The 18,396-nt window shown below is 40.2% G+C and overlaps 1 protein-coding gene across 10 annotated transcripts in view; it reads left to right on the forward strand.

Moving 5' to 3' along the window:
* Positions 1 to 17,458, forward strand: part of TNFRSF11B (TNF receptor superfamily member 11b) — a 100,644-nt gene extending 83,186 nt beyond the window's left edge. For all 10 annotated transcript variants that reach the window (XM_042809130.1, XM_042809129.1, XM_042809132.1 and 7 more), the window contains 4 exons: positions 9,144 to 9,513; positions 14,129 to 14,323; positions 14,743 to 14,967; positions 16,274 to 17,458. In XM_042809130.1, the coding sequence (XP_042665064.1) occupies positions 9,144 to 9,513; positions 14,129 to 14,323; positions 14,743 to 14,967; positions 16,274 to 16,662 (1,179 nt within the window). In that variant the 3' untranslated portion in view covers positions 16,663 to 17,458. The remainder of the gene's footprint in view (positions 1 to 9,143; positions 9,514 to 14,128; positions 14,324 to 14,742; positions 14,968 to 16,273) is intronic.
* Positions 17,459 to 18,396: the final 938 nt, after the last annotated feature.

Here is an 18,396-nt window from a genome sequence, read left to right on the forward strand (position 1 = left end):
AGGTAGATAGGGCTTGAGATGGATTGCAGCTTCAGAGATGAGGCAGAAAAGACACAGGGCTTTTCTATTGTATTTTTGTTGGTGGTGTTTTCCTTTGTTTTTGTTTTTCTTTTTCTTTTGCCTTTTCTTCATTTTCCTGGTGAACACTTTTTGTTTCATCACACTGGGCTTTCCTGGTGAGGTTTGGACACGTCTCACGTCAGGAAGGAAGCAGAGATTTTGATCCGTTTCTTAAGGTAGTGGCATGATTTACTTTTTTTGCCTTCTTTCTTATCTTCCTCTCACCTTTTGCAAGGCTTCATTGTGCTGTACTAATATAAAATACTGTACGTCGGAATGAGTTTTAGAAACAGCAGGCTGGGATGTTTGTATTCGATTTACAGAAGCTCCATCCCTGCCTGTCTGAGTAGTCGTTCCTACAGTGGCACAAGGCAGTGTCTCACACGCTGGGCTGGCTTTCTTTCCCTGAAAAACCGCTGTGACTCCAGAAAAAAAGTATGTGTGCTTATTTTGGCTAAGAAAATCCAGCTTCGTGTGTAAGAAAATGATGAATTGGGAGCTGTGTCTGTACTTTTACAGAAAAAAAATTATGTTATTAAATCAGGTAAAGCCCCTTATTAAATAAGTTTTTGTTTACTTGGTGATTTACAAAGATACTTCCAGATGCAAATTTAGAGATGTTAGCAGTGCAATAAATCTTTCAAAAGACCATTTAATCTGTTTAGCTGTGTGGAATTTTATATGACGCCAGTTTAATTAAAACCTGCATGCAGCCGGATACTGTGTAGCATCTGCTTGGAGACTATTCACCTTTTGGATAAGAAAACATTTATATAAAAACATTTAAGAAGTACTGTTCATAGTAGGATGTTATGTGTGTCTGCACAATAACTTGTTTCTCGTTTGTTTTGGTGAGTACAGGGACATTAATTTTGTGGTGGAACACTAGAACTGAGTTCCAGTTATTCTGAAAGCTCTTTATAAATGCACCAAGATTTCCAGGATCTGATGAGTAATGCATGTTTATTACTTTCAGTAGAACTTTCTGAAAGAGCTGTTTGAGAAACAAACCAAAATAATTAATGGTGCAAGAGAAGCAAAAATTGTCAGGCTCGTGGTTGGCAAGCTAAAATGCAAGACAACTTTTTCATCTAAGGCGTAACATTGCGCCTTCTTTGTCTATGAGGAAGCACAGAAATCTAATTTGGACATTTCGGCTTCTTATCTGTGGTTGCCATAAAGTGCTCACATTAGCACTGTGCTTCTACTTAAATGTAATGTGCCTATTCATGTTCTTTCTTAAAGTCATAGTTTTGGGTGATGTTCAGCATAATCTTGGGCAGTGGAGTCTCTGTGCTGAAATATATCACAGTGACAGGAGTGCATATCAGAGAGCTTCATCATTCAACTCTTTTTTTCTTTCTATTTAAAGGCAATTTATTTTATGTTATTGTGAAGTTTAAGTGCTGTTGGATGTTCCGTAGCTCTGAGGATAGTTTGAGTACTTCTTCTGTAAGAACACTTGTAGGAGGCACAGCAGCAGTTCAAAGTTGTGTGTGTTTGGCTTAAACGCCTTGGTTTTGGAGTTACCATCACTGAAAAGGATGGTTTGGACATGATGTACTTTCAGCCTTGGCCTCTTTGTTGAAAGTTTCAGCAAGGAGACCTGCTGTGGTAATGCATGCATGTATGTGTTGTTTGTTGGAACACTAAAACAGCTTACAAACATACAAGCCTTATGAAATAGGCTGAATTGAAAGAAATTCCCCAGAGCTGGATCTTGTTACTTGTCACGTAACTATTTTGACCCTTAAACTTGACCTTTCTCTATTTTGGATCTCCGGGTGCATGTGACATGCTTTTTCTGGCCTGCCTGTTGGGTTTGCTGTGTGTAGGCAGCAGTGGCTTTGCAGCCTGAGAGGGTAGGAGTTATCTTTCTGTCTGACTTTCCTTCTTTCTGTCTGTCTGTCTGCCTGCACGTGTGTTGGATAAAAATAAAGCACCAAAGTTACCAGAAGAACTTTAAAAGTTGTTGGAATTTAAATTAGACACACTTCTCTAATCTCATAGAAACTTTAATTTTGCTCCTTTGGTAGTTAACTTTCATACTAGTAGATTCACTAACTGATGGTCTTCCGGGGGAAAAACACCTGTTTGCACATAGTATCAGCCACACTGTTTTTCTAGCTAACTGATATTATTAGTTCTGTTCAGTGCAACCTGTAGTCATGTTGGTATCATCTCAAGTTTGTGTTAGCTCCAAGTCTTCATGTCACACTGATGAATTACGTTCAAAAATAGGATTTATGGTTAAGATACATCTTTTAGTGAGTAGCTAGTTAGTCTTTCCTACTTTCTCCCAGCACAATCGTCAAGTGAAGTGCAACTGTCATAAATGAAGGCATGCAGCTGCTTTTCAGTTGAATGTCATTTTCCTACCACTGGAAATGAAACAATTGCTTAGACCCCAAAATTGCTCTGTGAGTGACAACTGTGTTAGAAAATCTCTACAAGATTTGAATTGCTAACATCATAGTCCCAGGAGAGGAAGAAATAGTGGTCGATATCCAGTTTTGAATACAGACGGCTCGAAAGTGTCACTAATTATATTTCTTAAATAAGACAGTGGCCACCAGTCTGCAAAGTATCCTCTATTCAAAAGTAGGTCCTGTAATATGCAAAGCGAATGGATTGCATTGAAATAGCTGGCAAAATGGTGGAGCAGCTTTATAAGCAGATCTGAAACCAGCCAAAATAACTGTTTTAGCTATTGTTGTGTGCCTGGTGCTAAACTGTGCCCTGCTGAAAAAATATTTCCCCTGGTCTGTGCTAAGAGAGCCTGCTAATTATGAGCTAAACAGTTCTGCGTATCCGTCACCCCAAATAATTTACACTTAGTGATTGCATGGTCTCTCACCTGAAACAGAGGGGTGATGAGGATGAAATATCTCCCAGCTGGCCAGGTGGACATGGCTCTTTTTTCCCTAGATGAAAAAAACAATATTAACATTGGCTATTTGCAGTAGATGGCCATCTATCAGACTCAGCACAAAGTGTCTTGTACTGGGTCTGCAGTGGTTACTTCCAAACTTAATGATCCTATGATTCTATAAGCTATTAGTTAGGCGAACCTCTTTAATGCCATTCAGTTCCATATTTTGTCAGTAGGATTTCCCTGGGTTCTGGGCATGAGGCATTCTGCTCTAAGGACAGAGGGCCTCCTGCCCTAGCTTTGTGCCAATACCTTGTGTAAAGATCAAAGTAGGAGAGCTTTTACTTTCAACCCAACGCAAACACTAGGAGCAATCTGACAAATGCCTTGAACAGTTATTTATCAAGCAGGAAAATATGTTTCAGAATAGTTGCAGAATGCAAAACAGAAACAGATTTATCTTTCTCAGAAAATTAAACATTCTCCTTTGGTCTACAACCCCAAACCACAGCACCAAACTATATAATAATATTTTCATATGTTGAAAAAACACTTTCCTTCACAAAGCAGTGATTTAAGGGGATGATGCTTGAAAGATTATTGCTTTATGGGCTTTGTCTTCCAGTTCATTTTAATTCAACAAGAAAAGACAAGCAGCTCTTTGCCTTACATTTAAAGATGAAAGAAAAGGGTGTGTGCTGTTTTCATGCCCTTTTACAATCACATTATTTCTCTTTCAAAAGCATCTTCGAAGGGCGCAAAGAAATGGAAAGCACAATCTTTTTATGTGAGGATTGAGTGTTTTGTGTATGCTGACTGAAGATAGTATGGAAAAATATGGCTTTAGGCCTAATGTATGGAGTGACAGAATCAAAGAAATGTTGTTTGGCCTTGAGTAACTCATTTTGGCTAAAACATTGTAAGTACCAATACATAAACCCAGAGCTATTAGAATATTTTAAAACATGAGTCCAATTTTGATATCATCCTCTAAGCTAAAGACTCCAATATGGTTATCAGCAAGTCCTGCCTTCAGTTGTCTCAGCATATGCTTGCATGACACTGATTTACACCAGGACTGTGTTTTGGTATTCACAGTTTGTCCCAACTACTTGCATGGAGATGGCCATCCTAAGAGGTGCTCAGGATTTGCCTTACGGAGATGATGGAGGACTGGGTTTTTCAGTCTTTACAGAACTGGGCTCGTGGTGTCCAGCTGAGATGAACTTCACCCAATAGGCTGATAGCTGTAGTCAATGATACTAGATTTTTTTTCTGTTGTTTTAGCAATAATTTTGTTACTGATTGCACTTCGTATTTGCAGAACAAAATAAATGAACGAACTGGGGATTGTTTTCTTAAACTGAACCTTGCGCTTTGCTAGCATAGGAAAATCCTTTGCAATTCAGGACTTTCTGAATCAGTCTAACAGTTAATTTGTTGAGATGAACAAGGTACTGAGTGTTGGGATAGAAAGGAAATGCTTATGTTTTAAAATTGAAAGAGACTGCCTATGTCAATTGCATCCATCTCTCAGCTCTTCCAGGAAACTGAGCAGCTTTCAGAAATGCAAGACCTATACTTAAACTACTTGGGTTTCTTGCACCTGCTTCTCAGTAAAAGGCTGTTCCTGGACTTTCTCTGACAAGAGAATCCCCTTTTCATTTGCCAACATCATTCTTTAACTGAGAAAATCCTTCTCTTGCCCTGTATTCCCTGTCTGTACTGAATCTATAGGTACTGTTTTAACTTGCCAAGCTATTGAACAGTTAACATCTTAATGGCAGTGCTCTCCATTTCCTTCTCATCTCTCCTGACATTTCTTCTTATTTGCATTAACTTCTTCTAAACAAGAATGAACAGAATTTTGTGCAATGTACTGAATGACAAATCCATAATTATAGCCAAGGGTATTTTTGATAGACTCCAGCTTCAGTTTCTTAAGAGTTTAAAAGGTAAACTGAGGCCAGACTTCCAGTTTCTCACTTCTTTCAAGCTAGAACATGCCTTTTTCTCCAACTAGTGCAAGCAGGTCAGTGACAACATGATTTTAGGAGAAATCTTGCTTTCATTGCAGCTCTCAGGAAGATTGACAGTTCAGGATTAGTAAGTTCTGATCGACACATTTACAAGTACTCCAGCACTGCTGTTTCTTTACAGCAGAGATTCAGGAGTTTAATACTTAGTGTGTCTTTATATATGGGTATCTAGTTCAATCAGAGGCTTTACATGACAGAGGATTGGCTTTCAACTTGGTCTTAGCGTGGCTTAGGAGGAGAAATGGCAGGAATGACATAAATACATTTCATTAGCATTTTAATTTGGTCCAGAAAGTCTTTGAATGGCCTCTCCTGATCATCCTTATTTGCTGTAGTTTAGTTTGCACAGCAGAGCAGACTTAGAGTGCACAAGGTGGATTTACAAAAATAACCTGGATTGATGAAAGCAAATCCAGAGAGATGGACTCTGGAGACACACCAGATGCACTGTAACTGCATGGTAGCAGCCTAAAGTTAGTCCCAAACAACCCCCACTGAATCGTGCTTCATGTGGATGTCAGGTGTTCAGCACCATCTGTTCTGCACCACAAATCTGCTATAACAGGTGACCTAGCTCGTTATCCAAGCACAACTGGGGGGATGTTCTTTAGCATGTCTTACGCTAGGAGACTGGACAACTTAGTGAACTTCCCCTCTGACTTATTCCATGGGCTGAGGGACAGGAAGCTTTTCATTCTGTTTGTGCCATGTCACTGCAGTAAAACTATAAAAAATACTTGATTATCTTCCACCGCCTTCCCTGCCTTTTTTGCAAAACTTCTGAAAAATAGCTTGCCTTTATTTTGATGCTTGGCTTAGGTTCAAGGATAACTTCTGATTTTCAGGTTATATATTGAAACCCATAATAGTCACTTGTGTTAGCTGCTCTCTGTCTGAATAGAAGACAATCTTCTGTTACCTAAGCATTTTCAAGGGATCTATAGCAGTTCTATGAAGAAGGATGATATTGGAGTCTTGAAATGCACTTAGCAACATACTAATGGCTGTGCTGGGTCTGAGAAAGAAATGATCCAAGAAAAATTCCTAAAATGCCCCATATGCTGTCTATAGCAAGGGGTTGATACACAGAGGAGATGTAAGAGAAAGGTGGAAATACAGTGATATTTTTCCAAAACACTCTTTCAGACTCATGCAATTTGTGGTTTGGGATTTCTTGATTAAGAGGTGATGTTTGTGTTTAATTGCCCCTTATTTGAATGTTCCTCCTTTACTTTGTCCTGCTGAATTTTGCACCCAGCTGCTTACTTGTCTTGTGGCAATGAATTACGGCAGGTCGCTATACTGATAGGATTGCAAATGTCAAACAATAGTAGCAGTGTCTAATACAGCTCTGTGTTGAAAATGATGTATGAGATGTTTTGGTAAAATACTGAGATACTAATTGCATTTATAGCTTCGGTTTGACTGGGAGATCTTTAGCCATAATTATTTATGAAATGAAGGAGTTTCTGCATACATGAGGTTCAGCCTGCAATTGACAGATTATTGCAGCTGTATAATTTGTATTTCTGGAAAGACAAGTCTGATGTGCTTTTCTATTAAAAATGCAAGCAAAAAAAATGAAATGCAAAGACTGATAGTTTTGGTGACACTGATATATTAATCCTATTAACATGTTTATTTGTTACACTCATTTAGATTAATAGTATTTTGCTTGGCAGCTATTTGTACTTCCAGAGTTAAAGCTTAGCACAGTCTCATACATACTGTTCAGGTATGTTTTTGTTCCTCTCAGTCTGGACCTTTAAAGTGAAATAATTTTTTAATCGAATGATGCTATAATGAAAATTTGAATCAGTTTCTCTCTGCAGCTGTGTTGAATTGACTTGTTTCTCATGGCAGTGGGCTCTTCAGGAAGGAAGTACCTCCATTTTCCCCCACAAAACACCATGCTCTTATGTCTGGATTAATGAAATTGAATTCTTTTAACCCAGGAAACTTGCCTTCACAAGAGGCAAGTGAAAGGCAGCTAATCCTTTCACTTGCCTCTTGTCTGTGATTTCCAATGTAAATTGCCAAGTAAGAAAAACACACATTGTTGTCGTTCCTACTTCTGCCTGTTACAGAGGCAGTTGATCAGCCTTGAAATGGTTCATCTAACCATTCAGTGCCTGAAAACAAAAATAGAAAATTTTTGCCTGTAAGCAAAAATAGAAAAGGCATGACCAGCTTGTCTGGTTGCTGTCCCTGATCATTTTCACAGTGTCAGATCTTCATCTGAGTTAGGTACTGCCTTGGGTTTCCGTGCATGTCTGCACAAAACATGGGTTTATTCTTGTCTTTGTAGTCTTTGTGCTTCATATTGCAGACAGTTGTGTTCTGCAAATGGAGTGCCTTGGACTCTGTGAGATGCTGTAGTATCTACTACAGAATAAAAGCCATTGAAGAAAAACTGACTGTTCGCATCAACAGTTGATGTGTTTATCAAGACTTCCTTATTACTAGTGTAATAGACGTAGATTTACCAAGGGTGGGTGCATTTTTCATAGATGGAAAGCCATTCACATTCAAAAAATGTGCTGCACCCTCTTGTTAAACAGACTGCATGGAACAGATCTAGTCATTTAAGAAAAATGAGCTATAGATCATCAGTAAACTTCAGTGAGCAATAAGGAATTTCTTACAATGAAAGAGGCCGTTCATCGAAAGTGCCAAAAGAAAAGTGGATTCTACAAGAGTAAAGAAAAAAAACCAACAAACAGAAGAGAGAAGTTATTGGGCTTAGTCAAGAGCAGCCAGAAGCGGTGGGGAAAATCCATACTGTGTACATTTCATTCTTTAGCCTGTCTCAGTACAGCTGTGTAACAATGGATTCAAAGACAGCATGAGAATGCAGTTAAGAATATTTTGAATTCCTCATTTAGGCACCTAATGTTACTTAGTGCAAATTCAGTGACTCTTGTTAGTGCAAATCATTTGTCCTTTCCAGCCTTAATAAGAATGCTGCAGTTCTGTGGCATAAATGAGGCCCTTAGTCGAAACCCCTTTAGAAAATTTAGAATCTGAATGACTAGGAAGAGTTAATTCCGCATACACTTTGAGGATTGTACATTGGAAAAGAGGAAAATACGTTCTTGAAATGGAATTTGTGACTCTGTTAACTCACTAGGCCAGAAATAGCAGTAAAGACCATCAGGGCTGGATCTTTAATTTGAACAGATACATAGAGAAGTTTCTTCATTCAGAGTCAGTTTGCTGCACGATTCTAAAATGTACGAGTTTTGAAGGGAAGCAAGAAGTATGTCAGGGTTCTCAGTATGAAGGGCAAGCTCCTGGCAAACCCTTTGGGGCTGTGCTGAGGGAAATAAATGAGAGAACTTTAGGCTGGTGGGATCACGTAACCAAAATTTTAGTGACAAGACCAAAATGACGTGATATCAAGGCTGTCTCTACAGAAGGGCAGGGCCACCTCAGACCATGAGGTGAATTGTGCCTGAATTGTGCCAGCAAAACAGACTTGGAGGAAGCAGAAGGGCTTTTGGCCAGAGCTGGACTGGGTCCTTGAGTGGTGCTGAGCATTTCCTGCCTGTGCTTTTAGATAGGAAGTGGAAGCATTAGCCAGACCTGTTCCAGTTTGTGAGAATAAATCCTTATCACACCTTTAATCATAGCATTCTCTGCCTCTGTCTGAAGCTACCTCATACTACTGACAGGAACTGCCCTGTGGTGCCCCCCAGAGCTGTCACATTTCAGTTCAAGATTAAATGGAAGGCAATGAAAGTCACTTATGTTGTTCTAGCTGGGTACTGTCTTTTAAAGGTATCTGTGCTACTGGTATGTGTCAGATTTGCTCACATACTTGCTACTTCTATTGTGTTTGAAGTGATTGATACTCAAGAACACCAGGGCGCATAATCCCTGACTTGCTATGCATGGAATGTGATGCCAATGGAGCTGACAGGCCAGGTCTGCAGGTGCCAAGAGGCAAAAGGTCATTGCCCAGTGATATTAAAAGGGTGGGAGAAGAATGGCTCAGTAAGATACTAAATTTTTCTCATTCTAAAACAGATGTGGGAGAGACCAGAAGCCGGTCTAACGCGAACGTGTTTTTGAAGAGAGCGACATGGTTAGGCTCACCAAAATGTAGGTTTGTATGTGACTGTGGTGCTCATTGAACTGAAGCAAGCAATGTTTTCTTTTCCTGTGGCTAGCTCTTGGACATCTCGGTCAAGTGGAGCATCCAGGACATCTCTCCCCCCAAGTATCTCCATTACGACCCGGGGACATCTCGTCAAGTGATGTGCAACCAGTGCCCACCTGGGAGCTACGTAAAGCAGCACTGTACAGCTGCCAGCCCCACGGTGTGTGCCCCATGCCCAGATCGGTACTACGCTGAAGACTGGAACAGCAACGACGAGTGCCAGTACTGCAGTGCTGTTTGCAAAGAGCTGCAGTACGTCAAGCAGGAGTGCACGAGCACGCAGGACCGCGTCTGCGAGTGCATTGAAGGCCGGTACTTGGAGCTGGAGTTTTGCTTGAAGCACACGGAGTGCCCTCCTGGGTTTGGTGTTGCACAGCCAGGTATGTGCCATTTGTCAGGAAGCACAGTTAATCACTGCTCTGCAGTACGTTGGAGCTCATGGTGCTTACGGGATTAGGAAACAGGCTTGACCAGATGAAGTTACAGGACAGTAAATTACAAAGGCAATTGAACCCTCTCCTAGACTGCTGCATTTGAACTGTAGCCAAAGGAATGTTTCTCAGTGGAATACCCCCTCCTCTATCCTAATGGCAGTAACGTAATGGCAGCAGCAAATGTAGCAAATTGCACTCTAATGAGAAACATGATGGATTGCCTCTTTTAAAGGGACATTATCTGTAATGTAGTATTTGTGTGTGTGATAAATAATGTTTTTCATTGTGAAATCTGCTGTTTCAAGCAACTGTGTATCTTAACAAACACCGGGACCACTAAGTGTTTGACACCAACTGTATAATTAAAACAATATTAATATAGCTCTAGAAGCACAGCAATATGTGGTAATAATTAATTACCAGCATCCTAAATGGAACTCTTAGGGAAACTGTTACAATTATCATACAAACTACTTTTTTTTTTGTCAAGCAGAATGACACTGCATGGTACGTCTGGTGGGGATAGAGGGTGAAGCAGTGCGTTCCAGTGGAGTGTATTCTTCATTTGAGACAGCATGAATTGTTAAACCAGTAATAAGCTCTTCTCTCTAAACAAAATGCATTATTTATCATTTGGCAATTTAGCTCCAATATTTAATACAGCCTGAAAGAGTTATATAATGTCATTGTATTGGAGACTGGTAACAGCCCAGAGGAAGGGAATATGGAAAATCAAAGCACCTCCAATAAAAACCTGTAGGCAGCCGGTCTCCAGAACTACAGAATGACTGCCCTAGGTGATACATATACAAAGTGAGAAACAAAAGGGCTGGCTGTAAATTTAGAGACATGCTGAATAATAGCTCAGGAGTCCTCTCTCTGGTTATGAACATTACATTGGAGAACTAGTCTGATGTAAGGAGCAGTGTTACTGATCACCATTCCCTGAGTAATTGGCTGAGCTCTCTACCCTCATCCTACATCTGCTCTTGCCACCGTTAGGCATTTCTATGCAGCTCCACTGGCAGTGACCATGGTTCCATATTATAAACTGTCATTAACCTAGGTCCTCACATCTTGTGGCTTGGGTTAATGAAGTTGCACCACACCTTGACAGCAAGTCAAAAGGGGACACAAAATTCTCTGAAAGCCCACCCAGGAGACAAAGATATAACCCTACAAACACAGTGAAGCCATAGTCAACAGATAAGAATCCCTAAGTTTGTAGCAAGACCAACTTTAGAAGATAAATTGTTGAACCATGTATTTATTGGAAAGTCAGTTTCCAAAAGCCCATCAGAATGAACAAGCTAAACCTCAGCAAGACCTCAGATAAGGAATGAAAAGACTATAAGAATTATGTCCTCCTGTGCCAATAGTCAGGTTTTGCAGTGAGGCATTGGCTAGGAATTTAGTAAGCATGGACCACATTTTCTTCCCACTTTCTGCTACATTATACTGTTGAACTTTGTACTGATTTAAATTCAGAGGGAAGAGAACCTGAATATAGAAGAATACACTCCCACTGCCCCACAGGGTGATAGTGTGGTTCAGAGCCTAGGTCAAAGCATAAAGAATTAGAAATGAAATCTGACTGTTGCCCTGCTGATGACAGCTACATTGGGAAGATACTTTACTTTGGTAGTCCCCATTTCTGCATTTGCATTAAGGCTTTGTTGCTTGCTGCTGCAGTCAACCCTGTGTGTGGCAGAGCTTTCCAAAGCAATCCACTGGGAATCAGGACTTCTGCCAGGCTGTTATCTCCCAGCTGTGCTGCTGCTTCCTGCAGGAGAGGGGGATTCCAGTTGCCCTGGAGGGAGCGGCAGAAGGGCAGCTGTGATGCGGCCCTGAACAAGAGAAGCCAGATAAGCAGTGAAGAAACTGGAAAGGTGGGGGGACTACTTTGTGCTCAGCAATGGATTGCCTGTTTATTTCCCTCTTGTGCTGCAAAGGTTACAGGGGAACTTCTGAAAGGACCAGCTTACCGTTTGCAGGGACTCTCCTCTCTTCCTCTTCCTTGCTGATGAAACACAGAGTGTCTGTAGAAGGAAAAACTGATATAAGTTCAGACTTCTCAGAAAAAGTAATTGCTGCTTGCTCAGGTGCAGGTGTTGGCTTGAGTTTTGTATCATCTGGAGTCTCCAGCAGTGTGTGTTGGGGAAGTGAGCGCCAGGGCTGCTGTGCATGCAGCCTTACCCAGAGCCTTTGCTGCTGGCTGCAGAAATTGCAGGGTTTGGGCTTGACAGTATCCAGGGCCTCTGTTTTCCAGGTGCACAGCAGCTAAACTTTTCCCCTTTGTTTTCACCTCGGGTCTAATGGAAGAAGAGCTAGATCATAGAATCAGACAATCCTTAGAGTTGGAAGGGACCTTTAAAGGCCATCTAGTCCAGCTCCCCTACAATGAACAGGGTTATGCACAGCTAGATCAGATAGCCTAGGGTCTGGTCTGGCCTCACCTTGAAATTCTTCTGGGACAGGGCATGAATCACATCTCTGGGCAGCCTGCTCCTGTGCCTCACCACTTTCACTGCAAAGGACTCTTTCCTTATATCTAATCTAAATGTACCCTCTTTAAGCTTGAAGCCATTTCCCTTTGTTCTATCACAGCAGACCCTGCTAAAGAGCCTGTTTCTTTTCTGTAGATTTCCTTTAGATACTGGAAGGCCGCTCTCAGATCACCTCAGAACCTACTCTTCTTCAGGCCAAACAGCCCCAGCTCTCTCAGCTGTCCTTGTAGGAGAGGTGTTCCATCTCTTGGACTATTTTTGTGGCTCTCCTCTGAATGTGTTCCAACAGATCTGTATCAAATCAGATTATATATTCCATGGCTAGTTGAAAACTCCTGACTCTTTTCTCTGAGGAAATATCCCAAATAAATAAAATTTACTTCAAAACTAGAGCTGTAATAAGCATCCACATGTAAATACTACCAAGATACACTAGATGGAGGCACTTTCATATTCAAATAAGATTGTTAATTATTATTTGCAAATAATATTAAGCATGTGCTTAAGTCTGTGTTCAGTAATGCAATATTGTATAGTAGAGCTTAGGCACTTGCTTAAGTGATGTCTGCATAACTGTGAATTAAGGGTGAATATAAAACAAAGACATTTCAAAGCTGACCCAGTTTCAGCCCCCTCCCTTGAGCAGGACTGCCACCCACCAGCTCAGGCTGCCCAGGGCCCCACCTGACCTCACCTTGAACACCTCCAGGTATGGGTCACCCACAGCTTCTCTAAGCAGCCTGTGCCACTGCCTCACTGCACTGAGTAACAAATTTTTTCCTGTCATCTAATCTGAATTTCCCCTCTTTTTACTTTAAAACTCTTACCTGTTGTGCTATCACTATCAACCCAAATGAAAACTTCATTTACCTCCTGTTTATAAGCTCCTTTAGGTATTGGAAGACCACAATGAGATCTCTCCAAAGCCTTCTCCAAGCTAAACACGCCCAACTCTCTCAGCCTTTCTTTGCAGGAAAGGTGTTCCAGCCAAGTGATCATCTTCTTGGCTCTCCTCTGGACCCACTCCAACAGTTCCACATCCTTCCCATGCTAGGGCCCCACGTCTAGATAAAATACTCCAGGTGGGGCGGCATGAGGGCAGAGCAGAAAGAGACAATCACCTCTTTCTCCCTCCTGCCACCACTCTTTGGAGGTAACCCAGGGTACTGTCAGCCTTCCAGGCTACAAGCTCACATTGCTGGCTCATGTTCAGTTTTTCGTGTACCAGGGCTTTGCACTCAGTCTGTACTCATATCCCTGACTCGAAAGTGCAGCATCTTGCACTTGGCCTTGTTGAACCTCAGCAGGTCTGCTTTTTGAGCTTGTTCAAGCCCCTTTAGACGGCATCCTTTCCTTCAGTCATATCAACTGCACCACTCAGCATGGTGTTATCAGCAAATTTGCTGAGGGCATAACAATGTCTTCTAAAGCACCGTGTAAATGTATCTGTATGTGTATTAAAGGTTTTTCATATATTGGATGGTACTTGGAGTATTTTACTCAAGCCAGGAAAAAATTAAAAATGTTGGTGGAATTATGATTTCCTGTGTAATTTTATACTTCAGAAGTGGAAATACTTATCAGAGGGTCTTTAGTTGATATGTAGTTGAGTTATTTTTGTATTATTACTAGAGCTGAAGTAATCCATTTGCGTAAGGTTCTCTGCAGATATTTCAGAGTACAGTTTAGCAGAGAGTCTTGTGCCATTTAATTATTTTACACAGTGTTAGTGTGGATGAAAGATGAAGGTCAGGCTTCAGATAATATCTGAATAGATTCAAGTAATTAGTTTCTTAAAGATCCTTACAGGAGTTGATAATAAGTGCATCTGAGAGTTCTGTTTATTCCATTAGTGTAGCAGGAGCATCATTCTCTGAAAAAATTATTTGTTTTTAAAACGTGAAGTGTTTTTTTTTTCCCCATAATGAGTCCTTTGCAGAGAAATAAGAAAACGAAGCGATCACAATTTTATAAAGAATGTATATTTTCTTTTTTTTTTTTTTAACCACTTGAGTTCACATGTAATTGAGTGCATTTTTTTCTTGTTTCCACAGGTACTCCTGAGAGTGACACTGTTTGTAAAAGATGTCCAGATGGATTTTTCTCCAATGAAACATCATCCAAAGCAGTCTGTCAAAAGCACACAAACTGTAGTGCTCTGGGTTTCAAAACAGCATTAAAAGGAAATGCAGTTCGTGACAACATCTGTCAGGAAAATACAGATACATCACCTCAGAAATGTGGAATAGGTGTGTATCCTATTAAACAAAATCTGAAAACATACCTTTGACTGCCACTAACGTGAAAATATCAGCATTTAGATGAAAATAGCCATTTGCCTGATATGGCAGTGGCTGGAGTAGAGTCTTGATTCTTTCAGGCCAGACCAAATGGAACTCAAGCACAGAGAGCAACAACACTAAGGATAGCTTCCTAATTCTAGTGATTTTAACTGTTTTTCCTTATTACTCTTGCTGCATGCTGTGTAGTCCAAAGACAAGCAGGGCAACAGAGATGACATTGATGACATATTATTTTGCTATGAGCAGCCTGCTCTAGCTGTAGTTGTCCCTGTTCATTGCAGTAGAATTTGGCTAGATGACCTTCAGGGGTCCCTTCCAACTCAAATGATTCTATTATTCTATTTTTCTCTTTCTTTTTGTTTCAGATGTAACCCTGTGTGAAGAGGCTATGTTTAGGTTTGCTGTTCCTACTCATCTCACACCCAACTGGCTGAACACCCTTGCGGACAATTTGCCTGGGACAAAGATCAGCACAGAAAATATTGAACAGATTAAACAAAGGCACAGTTCACAAGAGCAGACCTTCCAGGTTTTGAAATTATGGAAGCAGCAAAACAAGGAACAGGATACGGTCAAAAAGATTATTCAAGGTACCTGATGTTGTCAGCACTTACATTGAGAGAAACCTAATTGGCATTTTAAAAATTGCTTGGGATCGAATTCCTTCTGGTGATGTGTTATGCTCTGAGGAGGCCCCTCAGGGCTTGGCAGAAATTTATTGATGCAGTAAGCACAGTGAAACTGAGGGAAGGAAACTTTCCTGATCGGCTCAGAGAACTGACTTCTTCACAGGCACACAGGCCCTTGGGAGTACATGTGGTGTCACAGTCCATATTCTCTTTTGAGGCTGTACAGCATCCAAAGAATTCTGATTAGACAGGGGGAAAGCATTTCCCACTGTTAGATCCGAGCAGTGGTTAGAGGAGCAGGATGTGTGCAGCTGAGAGTGCAGTTTGTTTTTATTATGAAATGGAGATTGACAGCTCGAACCAGGACATCTATACAGAGAGTGGGAGCACATGGGAATACAGAATACACAGACATGCTTTCTCTTCTTTTTCCCTTCCGGGACCTATTTGTCATACCAACTGACTGCTTTGTTTGTGCTGAATCTGCCAAGACAGGTGTCGAAGCTGAAGCAGTGCCGCAACGTTAACATGGGGGCTGTATGAAAGCCAGTCTAACTCTTGTGTAAGCCACCATCAACAGCCACCACATTTGAATGACCTTTTGTCTACTGGGGAGAGATTTGAAAAATGTTACAGAAATGTTTTGCTTTTTTTTTTTTGCCTCTCCTTTTAAATATTTATGGCTATGTCAGATTGTGAGGTGTCTAGAACACTTCAGAACTTAAAATGACTACTTTAACAAAGCTTGCCTAAATATTTCTGAGGAAGAATAAATTTTCATTCACTGGAACCAAATATTAGAAGTCCTATCATGTACACAGAACATTGTGCAAGATAAATGAAACAGGCTTATTGAAATAAATACTTGCTAGTAACCTTGTATGTAATTTGGGGCTGTTTGCATCTGCAAAGTTAATTACATTCTTTAGTTCTTTTCAAAATTGGAGCTTAAAAAAGCCAGTATTGCTGTGAGAACTACTTGAAATAAAAAAAAAAAAATAAAAAAAAAAAAAAAAAAAACAAAAACCACAAACTGAGAAGAAATATTTACCTTGATATTTTGGAAGCTTTTTTGCAGGTCATTTTAAAGTTATCATGCACTGTAGAATCATAGAATGTCTTGGGTTGGAAGGGACATCAAGGATCATGAATCTCCAACCCCCCTGCAGTAGGCAGGGCTGCCAACCTCCACTTTGGAGACTAGACCAGGCTGCCCAGGGCCCCATCCAAATTGTACTTATGTCTCTTTTCTTTTTGCTTTCTACAGATATTGATCTTTGTGAAAATAGCGTCTTAAAGCATCTCGGCCAACCAAATCTCACCTTTGAACATCTCAACACACTGATGGCCAGTTTGCCAGGCAAGAAAGTGGGAAAAGAAGATATCGAGCGCACAATGAAACTGTGTCAACATGCAGAGCAAGTTCTGAAACTTCTCAATCTGTGGAGAATAAAGAATGGAGACCAGGACACCATTAAAGGTTTAATGTATGGACTGAAGCACTTGAAAACATACCACTTTCCAAAAAGGATCATCCAAAGTCTGAAGAAAGTCATTAAGTTTCTTCACCGATTTCCAGTGTACAGATTATACCAGAAACTCTTTTTAGAAATGGTAGGAAATCAACTTAAATCAGTGAAAGTAAGATGTGTCTAATTCAAGTTATTTTTTATTCTCCACTGACAATTTTTGCCTAATTACTGGCAGCAGTAATTAAACTGGAACGTTGTTTCCCTACATTATCTCTTTCTATTTATAAAAATGCCAGACTGGAATAGCTCTACGTCTTTTGCAGTGTTCTTGGAGGTTTTTTATTGTGTTGTTTGTTCGCTCAGTTGGTTTTGGTTTTTTGTTTTGTTTTGTTTTGTTTTTTTTCTTAATCAATTTTTGTAAAAGCTATTAGCCCTGTTGGTAACACTAAGAGCCTGATTCTGCATTTTTGCACATTCAGAGTTGAAAAGCCCCACTATAGTCCCTAAAGGAGAAAAGAATGCTGGACCAGGCTCTAATGCAGTATTTGCTATTTATATTCTTTGAGATATAAACATTTTTGTTGTACATATTTATTAAGTTAAATGGAAATTGTTTGAGACTGAATTTGGGGGAGAGAAATGAAAAGCACACTGTATATTTTCTAGTTAAACAGAAATGATCCCATATATTTTTCTGGCAAAATTTTGTAGCATGCTCTAAAAAATGTTTATTTCTTTACATTTGGTATTTAAAAAAGTATTATTACTTAGTTTTATTTGTATAACTTGTGTTATCTTTGGGTAGGGATGTTTTAATTTATCCAATGATTTTATCTCAAATGTGGTGAAAATATAAGTGACCTGAATATTTAAATATTCTGTGAGGAAGTGAATGTATCGTATTTAAGAAGCTGGATTTTTACATAGAGTTTCATAATCTTATTTTATAAAACAATTAAATTTTTCAGATTGCTTTTTGACTCGTGTTTTACTCCTGACTGAAGTAGGAACTACTAACAAAGACATTCCCTGCGGATTCCAATGCTTATCTTGGGCTTGGCTCTCCACTGCTCTCTGCCTGGTCTAGTAGTTCATATGTGAGCCAAGTAAATATTGACCAGCACTGGATTTTCATGGTTACTGTACAAATGTAAAAGAATGTACAAAGTATTAGAGTGTCCAAGTTCAGAGAGCCTGGGTGGATGCGATGCAGCCGGTTACAAGTCTATAGAGTTGTAGACATACGTGGCCAGCATCGCTCTTGGCCTGGTGTCGTTCTTGGAGAGCTCACAACCTTTGCCCTGACCACAGCTTGTAATTTCATGGAGGAAAGATGATGCACTGACCCTGCGGAGCTTGGAAAGCCTCACGTATTGCCACTGTGTTTAAAGGAAGGGAGCAAAGAGAGGTCACATATAAAAAAAATTCACTTTTGCCCTCAGCTGCAGAATGAGGCACCTGCAGAGAGATGGGCAACTAAAAATGGGAGCAGAGAGAATATGAATGCTGTTATTAAATCTCAAATAGTTTTAAGGATTTCATTCACAGTGCAAGCCAAAGGCTTTGGTGGTTGCAGGGAGAGACTGCTCTGTTTCTTTCTTCAATCTACACAAACGGAGCTGAGATATTCAACATATTCCTTTCTCTTGTGTAAAGGAAGGAAAAGCCATTAACCTTGCGTGACAAATATTCCAGTACAGCAGATGATAGGATTTTAAGCAAAGAATGAGGAAGAGAATCCTGGTAGCAGTGATAGGTTCTCATCAAAAGGGCTCTCTTACTGAGAGTGCAAATGAGATATATTGCCTTAAAATACTTGGCTTTCATTTTTCTCTGAATTTTCACATCACTTTTGGGATCCAAGTGCAAGTATTCAGTAATAAACTCCTCTTTATATTTCACATGCTATATATTAGCA

The sequence above is a fragment of the Centrocercus urophasianus genome, unplaced genomic scaffold (genome assembly GCF_019232065.1).
Source record: "Centrocercus urophasianus isolate 14NV4802_14NV808 unplaced genomic scaffold, USGS_Curo_1.0 seq_11, whole genome shotgun sequence".
Lineage (NCBI taxonomy): Eukaryota > Metazoa > Chordata > Aves > Galliformes > Phasianidae > Centrocercus > Centrocercus urophasianus.